Source organism: Piliocolobus tephrosceles, chromosome 18 (genome assembly GCF_002776525.5).
Source record: "Piliocolobus tephrosceles isolate RC106 chromosome 18, ASM277652v3, whole genome shotgun sequence".
Taxonomy (NCBI): Eukaryota; Metazoa; Chordata; class Mammalia; order Primates; family Cercopithecidae; genus Piliocolobus; species Piliocolobus tephrosceles.
The window spans coordinates 57,856,153-57,876,533 of record NC_045451.1 but is presented as its reverse complement, the minus strand read 5'-3'; the positions used below and the strand labels follow the sequence as shown (position 1 = coordinate 57,876,533).

General features: G+C 41.3%; 1 protein-coding gene across 4 annotated transcripts in view; it reads right to left on the bottom strand.

Moving 5' to 3' along the window:
* The window catches only part of OSBPL1A (oxysterol binding protein like 1A), a 231,032-nt gene that overhangs the window by 28,040 nt on the left and 182,611 nt on the right, over nucleotides 1–20,381 (bottom strand). For all 4 annotated transcript variants that reach the window (XM_023207765.2, XM_026456023.2, XM_023207766.1 and 1 more), the window contains one exon: nucleotides 5,665–5,740. In XM_023207765.2, the coding sequence (XP_023063533.1) occupies nucleotides 5,665–5,740 (76 nt within the window). The remainder of the gene's footprint in view (nucleotides 1–5,664; nucleotides 5,741–20,381) is intronic.

Here is a 20,381-nt window from a genome sequence, read left to right as displayed (position 1 = left end):
CTCCTGCTAGGCGACTTCACTAAAGGCTGGACAACACCTAGACAGGCGTGCGGAGAGACAATGGAAGCACGGGCCACAAGCTTGCACTGGATCACTCGGCATTCGTGGCTTTAAGGGAATCTACTTCCACATGCATTTTCTCCTAGAAACTGGTAAGTCTCAGAGGGCACCTGCACCGGAGGGACTGCGCTGCTCCTCTTTGCTCATCTCCCCACTCACGGTCGCCCTCTGCTACTTTAAAAAAAAAAAAAAAAAAAAGGACTTAATCTCCTACCATCCTGAATCACAGCATCGTATTTATACCTGGAAATGAGAAAGGCTCCAGGGCACCAGACAGGGAAGGTTAGAAACAGTACTGTTATCAGCAAAGCCTCTTTTACTCAAGAACCATTCACTTACATTAGGGCTCCTTAACTGCCTGTTTCAGTTAAGGGAAAGACACGACACTAGAAATAGGGTCTTCAAGCCACTTCTCCCCAGGTTGAAACATTCTGATTTTAGACCACTGTAGAGTGTGGGGGTAGAGATACCAAATTTTGTTTAACTATCTTGCTGCTTCTATCTCCTGTCTCTCTAGCTGGTATTTATAACACGCCAGATTTGGCAAAGCTCCAAATCTTATCTAGCTCCGCATCTATCTTAGAGTTGGAACGCAAGAATAACACTGTTGTCATGGTGGCATATATGGTATCACATGTTTATCTGAATCCAGAAATAACATCACATCCCTTCTGACAGTTACTCTGACCTGGTGATACGTAAGGGCATGAGGTCTGGCCCCATGGCTATGTGGCAGACATTCTGTACCGGAAAGAACGAGTGAAATCTTCAGTCTGTGGGAAACATCTTAAGATTCATGGTGAGATAAAAGCATTTTATCAAAAACATATTGGCAAAGGTTTACTTCAGTGAAAAATATTCCAATTTTCTCAACCCTTTCTCCGTATTGCAAGGCACAACTGAGTGATAAAAACAGTTCAATGAATTGAGATCGGAGAGCTTGGGAAAAGCTTCTCTGGTGTATTTCCCAGAGGCCAAGAAGCCAATGACTAATGAAAGGTAATAAAACCTTGTGCAAGTTAGAGTTTTTCAAAGTTGTGTTTTTAGTAACACTGAAGGGAGTCCTAATTGAGTTGTTAGCTTATAAATCACACACAAAAAATTTTGTAATATAATCTGACTTTTGGCATATAGTTGAAAAGGGGGTCAAAGAACTGAACGACATTACTGGATATTTTTTTAAAAACCCAAAAAACTCCTGCTCCCATCTGTCTATTAATATGAGCAAAGCTCTCAGTCCTTGCATGTATTCAACAACAAGGACATAATTGTTACTGAAAATCTTGTCTCATTCTAGCAGCAAGTGATATTCATCTCAGATATCTAAACCCAATTGAAAAAAATTCTTTTCACTCATAACATTTTACCTTTTGCTAATATTTTCATATATTTTATAATGTTTACAATTGTAATCATTCAAATACTAACATTTATAATAACAATGCAAAGAAACCTTTAGTACTAAAGCCTTATAGAATACATAACTTTTTAAATTTTAATTTTTACACATATTTCTGTAATAATGAAGTATGATAAAGTAATCAATAAAAGACCCTCACAGATTAAAAAGATTGAGTTAACTGGGTAAATGGAGGTACTGGAAGAGAGATGACAGCTGAAGGTATGCACATGGCTTCTGGAACTCAGTTTCACCCTCCACAAAAAGGACACGAAATTAATTGAGTTACCCTATAGGAAGGATAAAATGGAAATACAAGTTCAAGGAGACATGGAAGTATAAACTTTACAATGACTAAAGAACAGCTTGCTCATGTATTTATTTAACAGAATGACAGTGGCAATCAAAACTTGATGGTATGTGGATTCCACTAGCTACCTTTAAAATAATGATACAACACTTTACTTTCACTTTCAATAGTCGGTATTCATGATATACCAGACCTTTGTCACCTTTTGCAATAATCCAGGACTATTCTATTACTCCAAGACGTTTGAACACACACAAGGTCAGCGCGTGCACGGCCTTGAGCTCGAGTACCTCCTCAAATTTTGTGCTGAGGTCCTAGGGCTGGCTGCCTAAGTCACTGAGCATGAACACCCATGACCTAACCTCTGACTGAGCCCTGCTGAGAAAGCCACTGGAGCAAAGGGATGGAGGGGAAGAGGAAGACGGAAACCGGGTACACACAGGACACGAGGCTTTGGGATTAAAGAGTCCTGTGACAAAGGGGCCACAAGCAGAAAGAAATAAGCAAAGGCTTCAAATGACTAAGCAGTGTCAGGATTAGTTCTCAGGAGCCAGAGATTTGTTTGTTTAGTAAAAGCTTCAACCACAAAGAGATTTAGGGTTGAATTCCAGTTATGTAAAGTATTCATTTCACATTGTATAATCTGACATTTTGATAACATAATCCTGCCCAAAACAGAGTAGGAGAAGAAAAGAAGGATGTCATCAGTACTGGAAATCAAAGTGGCTACATGCTATTTGGAAAAAGGTAAAGTACAATGTGCAGGTGCGTGGGAGTGGAGGAGATGGGGCAGAGTGAGCCCGGCTGGGGATGGGGCTGCAGACACTGGGGGCCAAGATGACAAATGCCTGGAGAAGAAACTCTTCCTTTCCTTCCTAAGACAAAGTGAGACTTAGATCACATCTGGCAGATAAGCTTATGTACTGTGAATTTAGAAAAGCCACGTATTTTGAATAATAATAGCATTACATCATAAAATGATATCATCACAGCATACAAATCCGGGGCATTAATTGTTTTGGAAAAAGATGGGATGGGGACCCTAGTTGAGTGTGGAATTGTGGGACTTTCACCCGCAGGATGGCTCACACCCTGCACTCTGTCCTGGCACACTCCTCATGACAACAGAGCGCAGGAAGAGCTACGGCTCAGTATCAAATTTCCTCTTCCACTCTTAAGACTTATTAACAAAATAAGAAGTTGGGTCAATGGAGGTAAGGGAAGAGAAATGATAGCTGAAGGTATGCACATGGCTTCTAGAACTCAGTTTCACTCTCACAAAAAGAACACGAAGTGAAGTATTTGAATTAATGTGACAGAATCAGAAATATGCAGGCCGGGCACGGTGGCTCACACCTGTAATCCCAGCATTTCTGGAAGCCAGGGTGGGTGGATCAACTGAGGTCACGAGTTCAAGACCAGTCTGGCCAACATGGTGAAACCCCGTCTCTACTAAAAGTACAAAAAATTAGCCAGGCATGGTGGCACATACCTGTAGTCCCAGCTACTGGGGAGGCTGAGGCAGGAGAATCACTTGAACCCAGGAGGCAGAGGTTGCAGTAAGCTGAGATCACACCACTGCACCCTACCCTGGACCAGAGAGCGAGACTCTGTCTCCAAAAATAACAAGAATCAGAAATATACAATAGGGGATTTTTAAAAATGTCTTCACTTTAAGTTAAGTGTATTAAGACCTACGGATACTACTATTCTCTAAGTTTGGACCTATTTTTCTTTTGGGAGATGGAAACAGGCAGATATTGGAGACTGTTGATACCAAAATTTACTTTAAAAATATATTCCAGGCCAGGCGCGGTAGCTCACGCCCGTCATCCCAGCACTTTGGGAGGCTGAGGTGGGTGGATCACCTGACGTCAGGAGTTCAAGACTGGCCTGGCCAACATGGCCTGGTTCAACGGACCAGCCTGGCCCGTCCTGTCTCTATTAAAATTACAAAAAGTAGCTGCTTGTGGTGGTGGATACCTATAATTCCAGCTACTTGGGAGGCTGAGGCAGGAGAATCACTTGAACTCGGGAGGCGGGGGCTGCAGTGAGCCGAGATTGCACCACTGCACTCCAGCCTGGGTGATAAAGTGAGACTCCGACTCAAAAAAAAAAAATGGTTGTAATATTTGTATTTCTCTCTCAAGACTCTTCATTGTTCATGCTTACTGTCGCTTAGTGCTTATACCTTGATTGTGTCTGCTGCCTGAGAGAGAAGGTCCTAGAGCAGACAGTGCTCAAAGAACAGTATTTCCAAAATCTGGGTGATTTCCTTTCCATCCACATTAATAAAAATGTTCTTCCAGAACATTCGTCTCCTATGAACCTCAGCAGAAAGAAATTTCCAAAAACACGACTTCCCCTGAAGCTCTCTCTCTATGCCTCGAATCAATAAACTCTAGAGATATGATTCAGAACATTCTATGGAACCTTTCAACCCAAACAGCTCTATGTTTATTTGTTGTATTTTATTTATGATTCAGCATAAGCATTTACTTGTACAAGAAGTTCTGTGCCTAAACATAAAAGTAAAACCACATTCTAGAGAAACAGAGTATCTGTCAGAGCACAGCAGGTGCAATCCAACATGACAGAGCGGGGATCAGATCCTACATTATCAGGCTCCGAAATTTAGATGAATTACTCTCCATGCAGGAGTCAAAAAATATTTGTTTAAAATTAATGTTTATGAAATTTGTTCCTTGGAAATTACATTTAGGAAGTTTCAGATTTCATTATCCACTTAGAGAAGAGAGACACTGTAAAAATGCCAGAGGCCAGGCATGGTGGTTCAGGCCTGTAATCCCAACACTTTGGGAGGCTGAGGTGGGAGGACTGCTTGAGCCCAGGAGTTCCAGACCACCCTGGGAAACATAGCAAAATTCCTTCTGTACTAAAAATACAAAAAATTAGCTGGATGTGGCAGGATACACCTGTGGTCCCAGCTACTCAGGAGGCTGAGGTGGGTGGATCAGTTGAGCCAGGGAGGTTGAGGCTGCTGTGAGCCATGATGGTATTACTTCACTCCAGTCTGGATAATATAATAAGTCCCTGTCTCAAAAAAAGAAAAAAAAAAAAAAAAAAAAAAGAAATGAAATGAAAAGAGAAAAGAAAGAAAATGAAAAGAAAAATGCCAAAGTGAGCGCCTCTGCAGTGGACAAGATTTCAAGCCACAGAATGAAGTGTGCACAAGGTGACTGTACTTCCCAGCACAGGGAAAGTTCTGGAGCGCTCCCAGGTTACACATTCAATTGCAAAATGTTAAAAGGTAATGTCCAGGCAGATTCTTTTATGCCACATGACTCACATGTTCGGAGGTCCAACATCACACTAGGAAGAGTTAAGAGAACTTTACCCAGAATACTAGGCTGACTGACATCAGGGTGGCGGTGTTGACTACTAACTTCAAGGGAATCCAAGGATTTCTATAAAAGGAAATGCTGCCATCTCCCTACCTCCCCCCAGATCACATCCACCTGCACAGATAACTAAGCAGAGAGTTATTCCAAATACTTAATATACAACACTCACAAATTCCAAATATGAAAACTTGCTCTGTGCACAGAAGTGTAAGTGAAATTCTCTTCTCCACTGTGGAGTTGTCTGTTCTTTCTGAGAGTTTCTAGGTAAGTCTATGGGGCAATATAAATGTGCTGTGATGACAGAAACACGGCATTTTTTTTTTACATCAAAAACACACATTAAAGCCATTAGAGCAGCTCAAATTCCTGTCAGAAAAAAATTCACCTATGACTTTTCACAATTTATGATTCTCGTACGTCTCCATAAACACTGTCATGCACCACTTTAATGCGAACTTTTAGATTCCTTTCTAAAGAATATACAATTAAACATATCTGCTTAATATCATATGACAAACCCGTTAATTTACCATTCCAATACATTTTCTGAGGATGCTCCAGATACTGAAGTCATTTCTGGAAAACATAGGAGAAGGCAAACTTGTTCTGAAAAAAGAAAAGAAAAACATAAAGTTCATTCTAATGCCATTGTCATTAGAAGGGAAAAACTACTGTCATTCACATGAGAGCTGCAGACACAGAGAGACACTTTAAAAATGTGTGTCATCACAGACAGGGCTAAACAGGGCTAATCTAGGGCTGCACCTGTTCACCGCTACCTACTTTGGGCTCTGAAAGATTCTGTAGCAAATCAACTGGCCCTCTGTCTTCAGCATTGCTCTGATCTGAACTCAGTCCTCCCAGTCCTTGGGGTCCAGCTGTTTGGACCATCTCAGAGATCCACTATCCTTTCACGTTATGGCACATCTGACCCTGTTGTTGGATTCATGGCACACCTACCATGTTCTGATACTTAATACATTATCATTCTCTAGCTGCTAAATGATGTATACAAAATGCTATCACAAAGCTGAGATACAGGGTTTTAAGAAATGAAATGGAAAGTAGAAAACTTTTATAAAAGCCAAATATTTTTAAGAAGTAAAAGCCGAAGTATTTTTTAAAAAGTAAAAAGTATTTAGGTCCTGTAACACACATCAGTACTTCCCCAAGGAGACTAACACTGAACAAAATTGAGCAATTCTGGGTATACTGGAAAACAAATTAACCTCTACAGAAAGAGCATCTTCAAAGCCTCTGTAGGTGTTTGAAAGCAGCCAAGGGATGACGGCTGCCTGGGGCTGAAGGTCTGTGGCTTGGATAAGCAGCACATCAGAGCCACGCCTGGTGGGCAGGGAGTCACTCCATTTCCACAGATCAGAATGGCAGCACCATCAGGAATGAGGGGTGTGCAAGAGGTGCCCAGGCCAACTTTCCATAACACTTATGAAAGTTTTTCAGTTGCTGGCCAGGCATGGTGGTTCACACCTGTAATCCCAGCACTTTGGGAGGCCAAGGTGGGCAGATCACTTGAGTTCAGGAGCTAAGACCCGTCTGGGCAACACGGTGAAACCCATCTCCACCAAAAATACAAAAATCAGCCACGCATGGTGGTGCATGCCTGTAATCACAGCTGCTCAGGAGGCCGAGGCAGCAGAATCGCTTGAACCTGGGAGGCGGAGGTTGCAGTGAGACGAGATCGCGCCACTGCACTCCAGCCTGGGTGACAGAGCGAGATTCTGTCTCAAAAAATAAAAAATAATAAAATAATAAAAAGTTTTCCAGTTGCCTTCTGAAATACATCCATATAGCTAAAATATTAAATATTTTAAAAATTATCTTCTAAAGAACCTCTAAATTAAACTAATTTAGATTATAGAAGTTAATACAATTTACATTTTTAAGTCAATAATCCATGCTGGAATTCTAGTTTCTTTTTCTTTTTTAGGAACACGCACTGCTCATTTGGCAGATCTGCCATCTAACCAGTCTGCTGGGTAAGTGGTCACAGATGGTATTTAAATCACACTCTCCACTATCCAAGACCATCAATCTCTGTGACATGAACAATGGATACCAGGAAGCAGAATCCCTGCCATTATCTATCCTTTGCATGTATAATACAGTTTTAGAGATGTATATAAACTAAATTTTCCATCTAGTTTTTTCTTTTTCTTTTTTTTGAGATGGAGTTTCTCTCTTGTTGCTCAGGCTGGAGTGCAGTGATGTGATCGCAGCTCACTGCAACCTCTGCCTCCCAGGTTCAAACGATTCTCCTGCCTCAGCCTCCTGAGTAGCTGGGACTGCAGGCACGTGCCACCACACCCGGCTAATTTTTTGTATTTTTAGTAGAGATGGGGTTTCACCATGTTGGCCAGGTTGGTCTTGAACTCCTGACCTCAGGTGATCCACCCGCTTCGGCCACCCAAAGCGCTGGGATTATAGGCATGAGCCACCGCACCCAGCCAAATTTTCCTTCTAGTGTCCTGGAAAAATCAACCCAAAGTGTAGCACACCTATAGAGTTATGAGCTTGAAAGCAGCTTGTGAAGAGGGAATGAGGGCTGTTACTCACCCCCGACAAACGCTGACATTAAATGTACAGATGTGTGCTACCATTCTAACTAAAGTCAAGAAGAGCAGAAAGGCAAGAACAACAAATATCTTGGAGGCAGAAAATGAGAGACATTTGAGCTTTGTAATTATTCTCGGTTTAGAAATTGTCAGAGGACTGCCAGCCAAGAGTCCCACCTGGGAATATCCTATACTCATTTTTATGCACAAAACTTTCTGTGATTTTATGCGAATGTAATCCTTACTCATTTATAAGGAGGTCGGATTATCTGCAACATTCATTACCTATTCTGAACATAACCAGAAAGCTGAGGGGAAGGGGAAAAGTAAACAGCCGTCACAGCCCATGTTATTTTCTTCTGTAGGACACGCAGAGCCAAGCGCCTTGCCTCACTGAGACCACACTTTTGCAATAAACTGATGGCAAGCAGCAAGAGAAACGCCCGCCCACGAGACACCTACGCAGCACACAAGCCATGGCTTAGTCAATGACCTCTCAGTTGTTGACCACAGGGTAAGTCCACAGCATGACGGGGCTGCCAGGAAGACAGGTGCAATCTCAGACTGCCACAATGGGGCAGTAGCCAGGGCATCCCCAAAAGCAATTTGAGCTGGAATTCAGGCTCAGGTGTCACTGTTGTTTTTTTTGTTTGTTTGTTTTTGTTTTGAGACAGAGTCATGCTCTGTTGCCCAGGCTGGAGTGCGGTGGTGTGATTTTGGGTCACTGCAACCTCCACCTCCCGGGTCAAGCGATTCTTCTGCCTCAGCCTCCCAAGTAGCTGGGACTACAGGTACCCACCACCGCGCCTGGCTAATTTTTGTATCTTTAGTAGAGATGGGGTTTCACCACGTTGGCCAGGCTGGTCTCGAACTCCTTACATCCGGTGATCCACCCACCTCAGCCTCCCACAGCGCTGGTATTACAGGTGTGAGCCACTGCACCCAGCTCAGGTAGGTGCCACTTTTAAAAGAAACTGGAACACTTCCATGTGGGAGGACGGATCTGAGGCGAGGCAAAGGTGTCTGGAAAACATCCTTACAAGCGGTGCTGAGGGACATGCGAAGCTAGAGAAACAAAAGCTAGGGGTATGGTGAACAGTGGGCACGAGGCAGGTCTTGGAGTATCGGAGAGAGGGCCTGGGATGGCAGGAGTAATGACACCCATGCCCGCAGCTCCCCCAGCTGCTATGCACTTCAGCCTGCTTCATCTTCCTCCTCCACAGCACTGACTGACGTGACATAAGGTGCACTCGCTTGCTGATCTGCTGACGACCTCCTACCCCCAAACAGTATGTAAACTTCATGAGAACTCATGTTCTGTCTACTGCTGTAGCCCTGCTGCCTAGGACAATGGCTAGCACCAAGCGGGAGTTTAAGTATTTGTGGAAGAAGCTTTGGAATGTATACGACCTATTAGACATTATCTCTTTTGTAAAGAATTTGGTTTATTCTGTGCCACTCAAGAGAGAAGGACTATTAATTACTGCAGGTGAATGCTTATATTAGGGTGGCTAATATAAAGACCTGTCTCACAATTAATTCTAAAAATAGGAGATGAGAGAGGCCTCTTAAGGAAGGGTTTCGGACAGAGGCTGGAGGATTCCACCAGTCAGGGCAGAGACAGGCACCCCAGCTTGACCAAGGATGCTGCTAAACATCATGCCAGGAACAAGACAGGCTCCACAACAAAGAATGACCCACCCACCATGTCAGCAGTGCCAGGGCCAAGACATCCAGCCAGAGAAATACAATGAGAGCTTCATGTATAATCTCAAATTCTATAGTAGCTACATTTTAAAAAGTCAAAGCTAATTTTAGTAATTTATTTTATTTAACCCAGTATACCCAAAATATTAGCATTTCAACATATAATACATACCAAAAATGATATTTTATACTTTTTTCCATATTGTCTTTGAAATCCAGTGTGTATCCTACACTTTTAGAGCATATCTCAATTAAGCTACTAAACAGTTAACATGAAATCTAGTCTTAACAAAGTTGTTTTTAATGGAAGAACAGTTTCTGCTTCATTTTACAATTTAACTTATGTTAATCAAAATTAAGTAAAAAATCAGGTTGGGTGCCATGGCTCATGCCTGTAATCCCAGCACTGTGAGAGGCTGAGGCAGGTGGATCACAAGGTCTGGAGTTCAAGACCAGCCTGGCCAAGATGGGGAAACCCTGTCTCTACTAAAAAATACAAAAATTAGCCAGGTGCAGTGGTGGGTACCTGTAATCCCAGCTACTCGGGAGGCTGAGGCAGGAGAATCACTTGAACCTGGGAAGCGGAGGTTGCAGTGAACTGAGATTACCCCACTGCACTCCAGCCTGGGCAACAGGGCAAGACTCTGTCTCAAAAAAAAAAAGTAAAAAAAATCAGTGTCTCAGTCATACTAGCCAGATTTCAAGGGCCCAAAAGCCACATGTGGCTAGTGGCAACTGTACTGAACAGAATGGATCTCTGTGATTGCTTCTGAAAACAAAATGGTTGTATTGTTTCAAGAATAGGGTGGGGAACAAAAATCTGCCCAATTTTACAAGTCTAAAGTCAAGAACAGACAAAAAACAGTCCACAGTCTAATCAACAAGAAAATGCTAAATCTTCTGCAGTGTTATTTGAAGAAGCAGAGGGAGTAGAGAAGTTAAAAAAAAAAAAAAAATGAGGTAGGAGCTTCAGTTAAAAAAAAAATTGTGTTGAAAAGGATGTGTTTCCATATTTAAAAATTTCACTCCCTCTGCCAGGAAAAAAAGAAGAGAGAATTCCCAAATGATGTTGGATGGCAGTGTTACTCCAGGCAGAAATAAGAAGATGAGAGCAGCGACCAGAATTTTCAGGCTGAAAGCACAGTTCAGTGATTCTCTCTCCGTGGAGTTTATCTGAGGGTTATTATCCAGCATTCTATGCTTCCTTTTTCTCTTCACGCAGAGAGAACACACCCTGTACCAGGGACTGGCACTGATATGTCCTGGTTCTATTTTCAACCATACAGATGACATTACGACTATCTAGACAACAGCACAATAACTGGTTTTTCAAGCAAGAGTCTCACAGCGGTTTCATCTATGTGATGCAAACAGTTCCGCTTGCTAGCACATCATTATTTCCCTGCCACAAAGCACTGCAGACACACCCCAAAGAACCAAATTCATTTAAGAAGTGTTCACTGACAAATGCTGTGCTTGAATCCCCCTTGTCCTGAAAAGTTGTGCAAGGTCAGGAGATAACGATCTCTAAAAATCTTTAAACGTTATTTGGATGGCAGAAATGATATGTTATTTGGGCCAGGTATGGTCGCTCATGCCTGTAATCCCAGCACTTTGGGAGGCGGGGGCAGACAGATCACTTGAGGTCAGGAGTTTGAGACCATCCTGGCCAACATGGTGAACCCTTGTCTCTACTAAAAATACAAAAATTAGCTGGGCATGGTGGCACATGCCTGTAATCCCAGCTACTTGGGAGGCTGAGGCAGGAGAATCACTTGAACCCAGGAGGCAGAGGTTGCAGTGAGCTGAGGCTGTGCTACTGCACTCCAATCTGGGCAACAGAGCAAGACTCCATTTAAAAAAAAAAAAAAGAAAGAAAAAAGAAATTATATGTTATTCGGAAGCTGAGCCTCGCAAATTTACCTAACTGCACAGATCTCCCTTATCTACCTGCTGGACACCGAGCCCACCTCCTGCATCTGCTCCGTGGATTGCTAGGTTAAACACTCAACACTGTTTGCTCACAGAGGCCCTCTGAAAAGAAAAGATGACAACACAAAGGTAGGCAAAATTAAGCTTCACCTGGAATTGGCTACCAGGTGTTTTAGGATTTCCAGGTTTGCCTCCTGATATTTCATGAGACACACATGACCTCTTCCGGATCTTGGGTATGTGCACGCATATTTTTACTGAGATATTCTTATACTTGGCAGGAGGTGGGGGAGGTGTCATCCCTTTCATGGAGGATATAAAAGAACCGTGGAATGGAAACCAGAGTCACAGCGCTCACTCTTGCTACCACCCAGCTGTGTAACCTGGGGCAAATCTTGCAAGTCGAAGCTACACAGCTGTACAATTCGCCTTCTTCTGGCAGCTAGATCTGCACTAAGAAAAATGCCTAGGACAATTAAAGCTTTTTGGAAATGAAGGTTCAACTTCTTACCTACACGCCAGTTTTAAAGAATTTTTAAAATTATTTGTTATTTTTATAAAGCACAAACATACTAAGATAAAAACACTCATTGTCAGTGGTGACATCATCTGTCCACTAAATTATCTCCTCACACGTAGGCGCTCTTTGTATATTACAGATATTTCATTCACCACCTGCATTACAGATAACTTATCCCAAGTCTAACATTGGCCGTGTGATTCTGTTTATGGTATGATTTGCTAAACCAAATCTACCTACCAGGGAAGGCTATATATGTTGTTATCATAATCTACATGTGAAACATAAATGAAAAGCTATCATTCAGTATTTTCCCAATGAACAAAATAAAAACAATTCATTAGTAACAAGTATTCCAGAAAAAAAGGTAAATTTCTTAATCTACAACATTTGGTATTTTTCCAGGGGACAAGATAGAAACAATTCATTATTAACAGGTGTTCCAGAAAAAAAGGTAAATTTCTTAATTCACAACGTTTGGTAATCTTGACCTTAAATTTTTAGGAATTCAAGTTCTATGTCAAAACCAAAACAACACATACAATTAAAACAATCTTCTCGGCCGGGCGCGGTGGCTCAAGCCTGTAATCCCAGCACTTTGGGAGGCCGAGACGGGCGGATCACGAGGTCAGGAGATGGAGACCATCCTGGCTAACACGGTGAAACCCCGTCTCTACTAAAAAAAATACAAAAAACTAGTCAGGCGCGGTGGCGGGCGCCTGCAGTCCCAGCTACTCGGGAGGCTGAGGCAGGAGAATGGCGTGAACCCGGGAGGCGGAGCTTGCAGTGAGCTGAGATCCTGCCACTGCGCTCCAGTCTGGGGGACAGAGCGAGACTCCGTCTCAAACAAACAAACAAACACACACACAAAAAAACTATCTTCTCAGGCATATACCAAATGGTAGTAAATATTAGAGAGGGATGGAGTATATGGTTACTTTTCAAATTGAAAAGTACTTTTTTTGGAGACGGAGTTTCACTCTTTTTGCCCGGGCTGGTGTGTAATGGTGCGATCTCGGCTCACTGCAACCTTCACCTCCCGGATTCAAGCGATTCTCCTGCTTCAGTCATCCAAGTAACTGGAATTACAGGCATGCACCACCATGTCTGGCTAATTTTGTATTTTTAGTAGAGATGGGGTTTCCCCATGTTAGCCAGGCTGGTCTCGAATTCCTGACCGCAGGTGACCCACCCTCTATGGCCTCCTAAAGTGCTCGGATTACAGGCGTGAGCCACCGTGCTTGGCCAAAATATATTATTATATAACAAAGGAAACGATCTACAGACAAAGGACAAACTAGACCTCTTCTCCTGCACCCTCCAACACCAACAGTAACAGCACGAGTGCTCCTTTCCACACCCCCTCTTCATACAAACAAGGGTATACAGGTATGTGCATTTTTTTAATTGAACTATTACCCCATAGGTCACATTGCTTTTTCAGGAAATATCAAGGACACTCCCCTTCAAATCGACAGACACAGGTATATCTTTCTAATACCGTCAGGCACATGTACACGTACGTGGTAGCATATCGCACACGCGGATTTTTAATGTCATCTTTCCCCGTTTGTTCTTTTTGCTTGCCCCCCCACTCCTCCATCTCCACCACCACTCTACCACCCTATAATCCACGTTAAGAAGCTGGCATCTCTTTTTCTGTGCTTTTCCACAAGTTCCCAAAGGGCCACATGTAGAGCGTGCAAGTGTGCACACACAAAGGGGTGTGCTGCCCTTAATATTCCAAATTAGGGTACTAATTATACACACTTCTCTATGGTCTGCTTTCCAATACTATGTGCAAATTTGTTGATGTCAAATGGTATACGAGGTATTTTAAGGAATGTATAATATGGCATAAGAATACTATATCCCAAAATACATTTTGTCATTCTCCATGAAAGGCATTTACCATTTCATTCTTTTGCTACAATAATGCAACAAAAACATTTCAATATATGATGTATTCTTATTTAAATCTGATGCCTTCATTTTAATGGGGCAGAGCACTGGGGTTAAAATTGCTGGGCCAAGGAGTCTCTCTATTTCACACATCCACAGATGCGGCCAGGCTGCTTTCGGAGAAGCTTTTAACAATTTCGTATCTCACCAGCAGTCTATGAGCATTCTCTTCTTCCCACCAGCAAGATTTGCTGTTAACAGGTATTCTTGTCCTTTTAGGTTTTGGGTCCGACTGCAGTAGTGATGCTACCTTGTTATTTTACTTTACTTTTTCTCGACTATTGGTGGGTTAGAATATTTTTCATATGCTTAATGACCACCTGAATTCAAAGATGGTCAACTGCCTATTTATATCATCTATACTGCTGGATTTTTCTGTTGTTGTTTAGTAAGAATTTTTTTTTGTATGTGATAGCTATTAATCTTTTGTCACCTAGATTGCACATAGTACCATCTGCAGGTTAATAAAAAAACTTTTACAAACAAGTATGTCTCTTTTTTAAAACATAGATTCTGTGTTTTCTATCTTGGTGAAGGCTTCACCCACCCTAAAGCTGTTTCTTTTTTTTTTTTAAACATGATGTTCCCATTCTCTAAATGATATATATTTCTCTCTCTCAAGTCCGTATCTCTACATAAAGATAGTTAGGTCTCTTTAAGGGGTGGGTCCTTGTTTGCTCACTTTGGGCCACTTGTGACTAGGATTCTCATGCCCTCTATGGCTTTCACAAACAGGGCCTGTGAAGTGGCCCTGCTCCCTTTCTCCGAAGACAGAGGAGCTCTCTCTCCAACACTTCGCTTACTCGCAATTCCAGGAATCTTAATAGTTTGTATTTTTATTTAGCTTCATTCCAGCTTCTATCTCCGTTCAAAAGACCCTTGATCATTGATTTGTATGTTTCAGGGAAGACAGAAAAAGTTCAGGCGTTTTCTTAAAAGCAACACTTTCACAAATGCTGTGACATCAAAATATCCCCAGGCTAGCTTTAAAGAGTTCTACTAAGATGAAGTGGATGAATACTAATGGCTAGCATTTAGTGAGAGTTTGCTCCAGTTTAGACTGTGTTAATCACTTAATGTGCATCACCCCATTTAATCCTCAAAGTAATCTTATTAAGCACTCTTATTAAATAACCTGTCCATGGTCATACATTCAATTAGTAGAACTGGATTCTTTAACTCCACAGCCGTCGCTCCTGGCTTTCAGAACTCTGACTGCGTGAACTTGAACATGTAACTAACCTACTCCAAACCTCGGTTTTTCTTAGAAAATGACAATACTAGTGTTTCGTATGGCCATGGTGGGGTTCCCATGAAACGATGCATAGAGAGAGTGTTTTTAAAACTTTAGGTCCCATTCATTCTGGTCTATAGACTCAATTTAATGGTAATATAACCAGCATTTTAAAAAATGAAATCAAATACTTCTGGCAAGGGTAGGTACAGTTAATGAAAATTCTGTCCCAGCAATACACATACACCCCAGTGTGCATTATGTGGTCAAATGTAATTTTATTTTAAATATGGAAATTGGTCAGTGATAGAAAACATTCAGCCCACTGCCTGGTAGATAGAAAACCTTCAACATGAAGTAGAGATTGATATTATTATTATTAGTATTATTAATTTCAGGGAAAACTGTTTCATCTTCCTGTCTGAGCTGTTAAAGATTTAAAACTACTATGACTTTTTGGATGAAAAATTTACTAATTACAGGGTCAAAAGATGATCTAAAAATGGTTATTAAACAATTTTCATAACTATATTAAGGTTTTCACAGAGAAACAGGAATGACATTGTTTCTATTGCCCTGGAGAAAAGCAGAAAATGAAATGGTTTTCACCACTTGTGCTTCCTTCCCCTAGGAAGCCTTTGTTGTTGTTGTTTTGAGACAGAGTCTCGATCTGTCACCCAGGCTGGAGTGCAGTGGCGTGATCTCGGCTCACTGCAACCTCCATCTCCAGGGTTCAAGTGATTCTCCGGCCTCAGCCTCCCACGTAGCTGGGACTACAGGCATGCGCCACCGCACCCAACTAATTTTTGTACTTTTAGTAGAAATGGGGTTTTACCACGTTGGCCAGGCTGGTCTTGAACTCCTGACCTCAGATGGTACTCGTGCCTCGGCCTCCCAAAGTGCTGGGATTACAGGTGTGAGCCACCGCACTCGGATGGAAGGCTTTATACCTGGATGGTGAATGCCAGCCAATGGCTCTCAGCTGGGACCAGATACATGTATAAATGGAAGAGATTTTTCAAATTAATGAACTATCCCTTCCAAGAGCTTCTGGTTAGGAGGCTGCAGAATACTAAACAGAGAATCTTTAAGCAAAGACTGTGGTTAAGACATAATGAAGCAACTCGGGAGGGACTCTGACTTGGAAATGTCCCTTTCTTTTCTGCCATTTAATAATTCATTGATATTCTTTGTTTTAATGTCATATGACCAGAGTGAAAGTGCTGGGACAACTCTGTCCAATTAACATTTTTCATTTAATTGAAATGATGGAAGAACATACTAATAAATCCCAAACTTAATTTTACTGCACCTTAAACATTCCAATGACATGATTAGATGGTATTAAAACTCATTCCCATCCAGATCCGAGGGTACGTCCTCTCCCAACCCATCTTTGGGAGAAGACTTCAAGCATGCTCCTCCATTCAGGCTTCTCTTCCGCAGCCAGCCTTGGGGAATGATCTCAAACTTACCCATGATGTCAGCAATGGGATTTTAAAAGCAACTCCAAGGTTCTAATTTAGAACAACGAAATTGGCTAGTTCCATGTTCAGCTTAAATTTCACAATTCTTTATTTTCCCTACCTTCATTCATTCCCTCTGCTGTTTTTTACATATCTGCCACTCAGAGTGTAATCCTCCTCCCCTCCGAGACTCTGAGATTAGAGACTATGTCTTATTCTCCTCTGTGTCCTTCAGGGAACATAATATTTTGCATATGACAGGTGCTCAAAGTTTCAAAATAAATGATTTTACCTAATGTCTCAAGTTACGATGGAGCTGAAGAAAGAAAAACAGTGAAAAAATGATACAGATAAGCAAGCAATGAGGTATGAAGAACACAACAATCATTTTCTGTCTTGCTCTGTTGCCCAGGCTGGAGGCACTGGTGCAATCTCAGCTCACTGCAACCTCCAGGTTCAAGCGATTCTCCTGCCTCAGCCTCCTGAGTAGCTGGGATTACAGGCGCCCACCATCATGCCTGGCTAATTTTTGTATTTTTAGTAGAGACGAGGGTTCGTCATGTTGGCCAGGCTGGTCTCGAACTCCTGACCTCAGGTGATCTGCCCGCCTTGGCCTCCCAAAGTGCTGGGATTATAGGCATGAGCCACTGTGCCCAGCCTCTTATGTCACTTAAGAGACTATTTTCAAAACCAACTTCTTTAACAAACATTTTCGCTTGTGCTTAACAAATAAGTATTTGTTATTAACTATTATGTAGGAATCACAATTTTAGGTAGCAGAATATTGATCTGGATATTTAGAAAAGTGAAAAACAACTTAATTCTTACCTCTGATTCAAGATTAGAGAATGAGCTAAAAATCTAAGAAAACTATTCCACAGAGAAACAGATTTCAACACATCTGTAACTACAACATTGACAGTCTGTATGTATACATGTATATTGTTGTGTGTGTGTTTTGCACTTGTGTTTGTATAACTATTTGCAGTTATTAGATACTTATCACCTCTCTTCTCAACTACCAGACTTCTAATCCTTCCCTCCAAATCCTCCCTTCTGTCACCCAGGCTGGAATGCAGTGGCATGATCTTGGCTCACTGTAACCTCTGCCTCCTGGGTTCAAGCGATTCTCATGCCTCAGCCTCCGGAGTAGCTGGCACTACAAGCGTGTGTCACAACACTGGCTACATTTTGTATTTTCAGTAGAGACAAGGTTTTGCCATGTTACCCAGGCTGGTCTCAAACTCCTGGCCTCAAGAAATCCACTCGCCTCGGCCTCCCAAAGTGCTGGGATTACAGGCATGAACCACTGTGCCCTGCCTACAAGTCCCAATTTAAATACAATTTAATGACACGGCTTGTATCTTTAATTTCTATTGCCCTGCTGAAGTTTACTGAACACTCAAAGCAAAATAGTCTTCCAAATTAGGAAGTCATTAGAGCTAACCTATAAAATAAATTTGAATTCACAAAAGTAATTAGATTTTAAAATTATGTTTGAGAGTAAATCACTGTAGTAATGAAAAGTCTTCATTTTCACAAATGATGCATAATCTTGCTTGAAAAAATTCTTCATATAGTTCATCTGGGATAGAGCTCACAAGTATATTCTTTAAACAATGGTTGAAAAACAAATGATGAGCAGAAAAGCCTAGCAATCTTACCACTGGATAAATATATTCTGACTTACAAGTCATTTGAAAAGTACCAAATTCCATTGTTAGAAATTTAACATTCATCTCTCTACCCCTTCTTTGTCCTGGTTGGGGCATAAGGAACCACACAGAATGCAACACATTCTCTTCATTTGAAAGGCTAAGAGTTTCCACACACACTGTTATTCACCTACCACCAATTTCTTGAGAACATGGATAGTTGCTGCAGCAAATGTACTTACTTAAACTCTTATTACCATTAGATTCCAAGCCCTGTTGAACCTGCAGTGAATGGTATAGAACCTGTAATATAGGTACTTAGCACACATTGCTGAGATCAACTTTATGCCACATGATTTTCTATTAATTAGGGATCTAGAATAAGTAAACTGTCCCATGCACATTTACGAAGAGAAACAATTATTCCATAGTATCAACAACAAAAAAGGCTATTGTTTACTCTGAGGAATTAAAATGTTGCATCACAAAATTTCTGATGTGTTCTAAATACCTTTCATTCTTCTGTCATTCTCTTTGAAAGACACTGACAAAGTTGACTTCAAGAACACACCATTGGTGATACCAAAGAGCACCAGGGCAGTGGCTAAAAGTATGGGGTAGGCAACGATTACTGAGAGAGAACCCCCAAGACAGCACTAACATAATACAAAAATTACAAAGTGGACTTCATTAAAATTAAAGACTGTTCAAACAAAGAAGAAATTAAAGACTTCTGTTTATGATTAAAGAAATGAAAGGGCAAGCAACCAACTAAGAGAAAACACTCATAATATGTGTATTTGATATAGGATTAGTATCCAGAATATATAAATAATTACTACAAATCAATAATACAAAGACATACAAACAAATTTAAAATGGACAAAACTCCCAGGCACGTCACGAAAACAATGGCTAAGAAAAACATGGACAAGCATTCAAAATCAGTAAGAAAATATAAATTAAAACCACACAATGAGACATCATGTCATACCTACAAAACACCAAATGTTGCTGAGGATGTGGAGCGACTAAAATTCTCACGCATTTCTGACTGCAGTGCAAACTAGTACACATTCAGGAAACAGTACAGTTACAAAGCTAAACACACATCTCCCCTATGACCCAAAAATTCTACTCCTACATAGCGAAGAGAATGAAAACATGTCCGCAGAAAGGTATCTAGAAGAACATTTATAAAAGCTTTTTTGTTCATAACTCTAAACTGCAAAAAAACCAAATTCCATCAACAGGAGTACAGATGAGCCGAATTGTGGGACATTCAAACTAACACAGCATTCATCAATAAAAAGAAACAGGCAATGATATATATAATAGGAATGAAAGTCAAGACACGGTGTTGAGTGACTAAAGACACACTCAAGGAGTATGCGCTCTGTGATTCATTTATAATGCAGTTCAAGATAAGACTAATCCATAGTGGCAGAAATCAGAACAGTGGCTGTCTATGGAGAGTGAGGGATCAACTGAAAGGGAGTCAGAGGGAACTTCCTGGAGCGATGGAAATGTTCCATCTTGACTGGGATGTTAGTTACATGGGTCTGTGCACCTGACAAAACTCACCAAATTTATATGCAAGATCTGTTATTTTCACTATATAAAAATTATACTGTAACCATGAAACAAACAAAAAGAAACTATAATGTAATATAACCTGTTGGTTTAGATTAGCATTTCTCAAACTTTTGGTCTTAAGATCAATTAAACTCTTAAAAATTATTGAAGACCCTGGGGCCAGGTGCGGTGGCTCACGCCTGTAATGCCAGCACTTTGGGAGGCTGAGATGGGTGGATCATGAGGTCAGGAGTTCGAGACCACCCTGGCCAACAATTAGAGCTGGTGAAACCCCATCTCTACTAAAAATACAAAAATTAGCCTGGCGTGGTGGTGTGTGCCTGTAATCCCAACTACTTGGGAGGTTGAGGCAGGAGAATCACTTGAATCTGGGAGGTGGAGGTTGCCAAAATCGTGAGCAGCGAGCCAAAATCGTGCCACTGCACTCCAGCCTGGGTGATGGAGTGAGACTCCATCTCAAAAACAAAACAAAACAAAAAACAAAAAAACCCTTATTGAAAGACCCCAAAAGAGTTAGTTTTTCTTTCACTTTCATTTCTCTCTCCTTTTCTTTTCTTTTTTTTTTTTTTAGACGGAGTCTCGCTGTCACCCAGGCTGGAGTG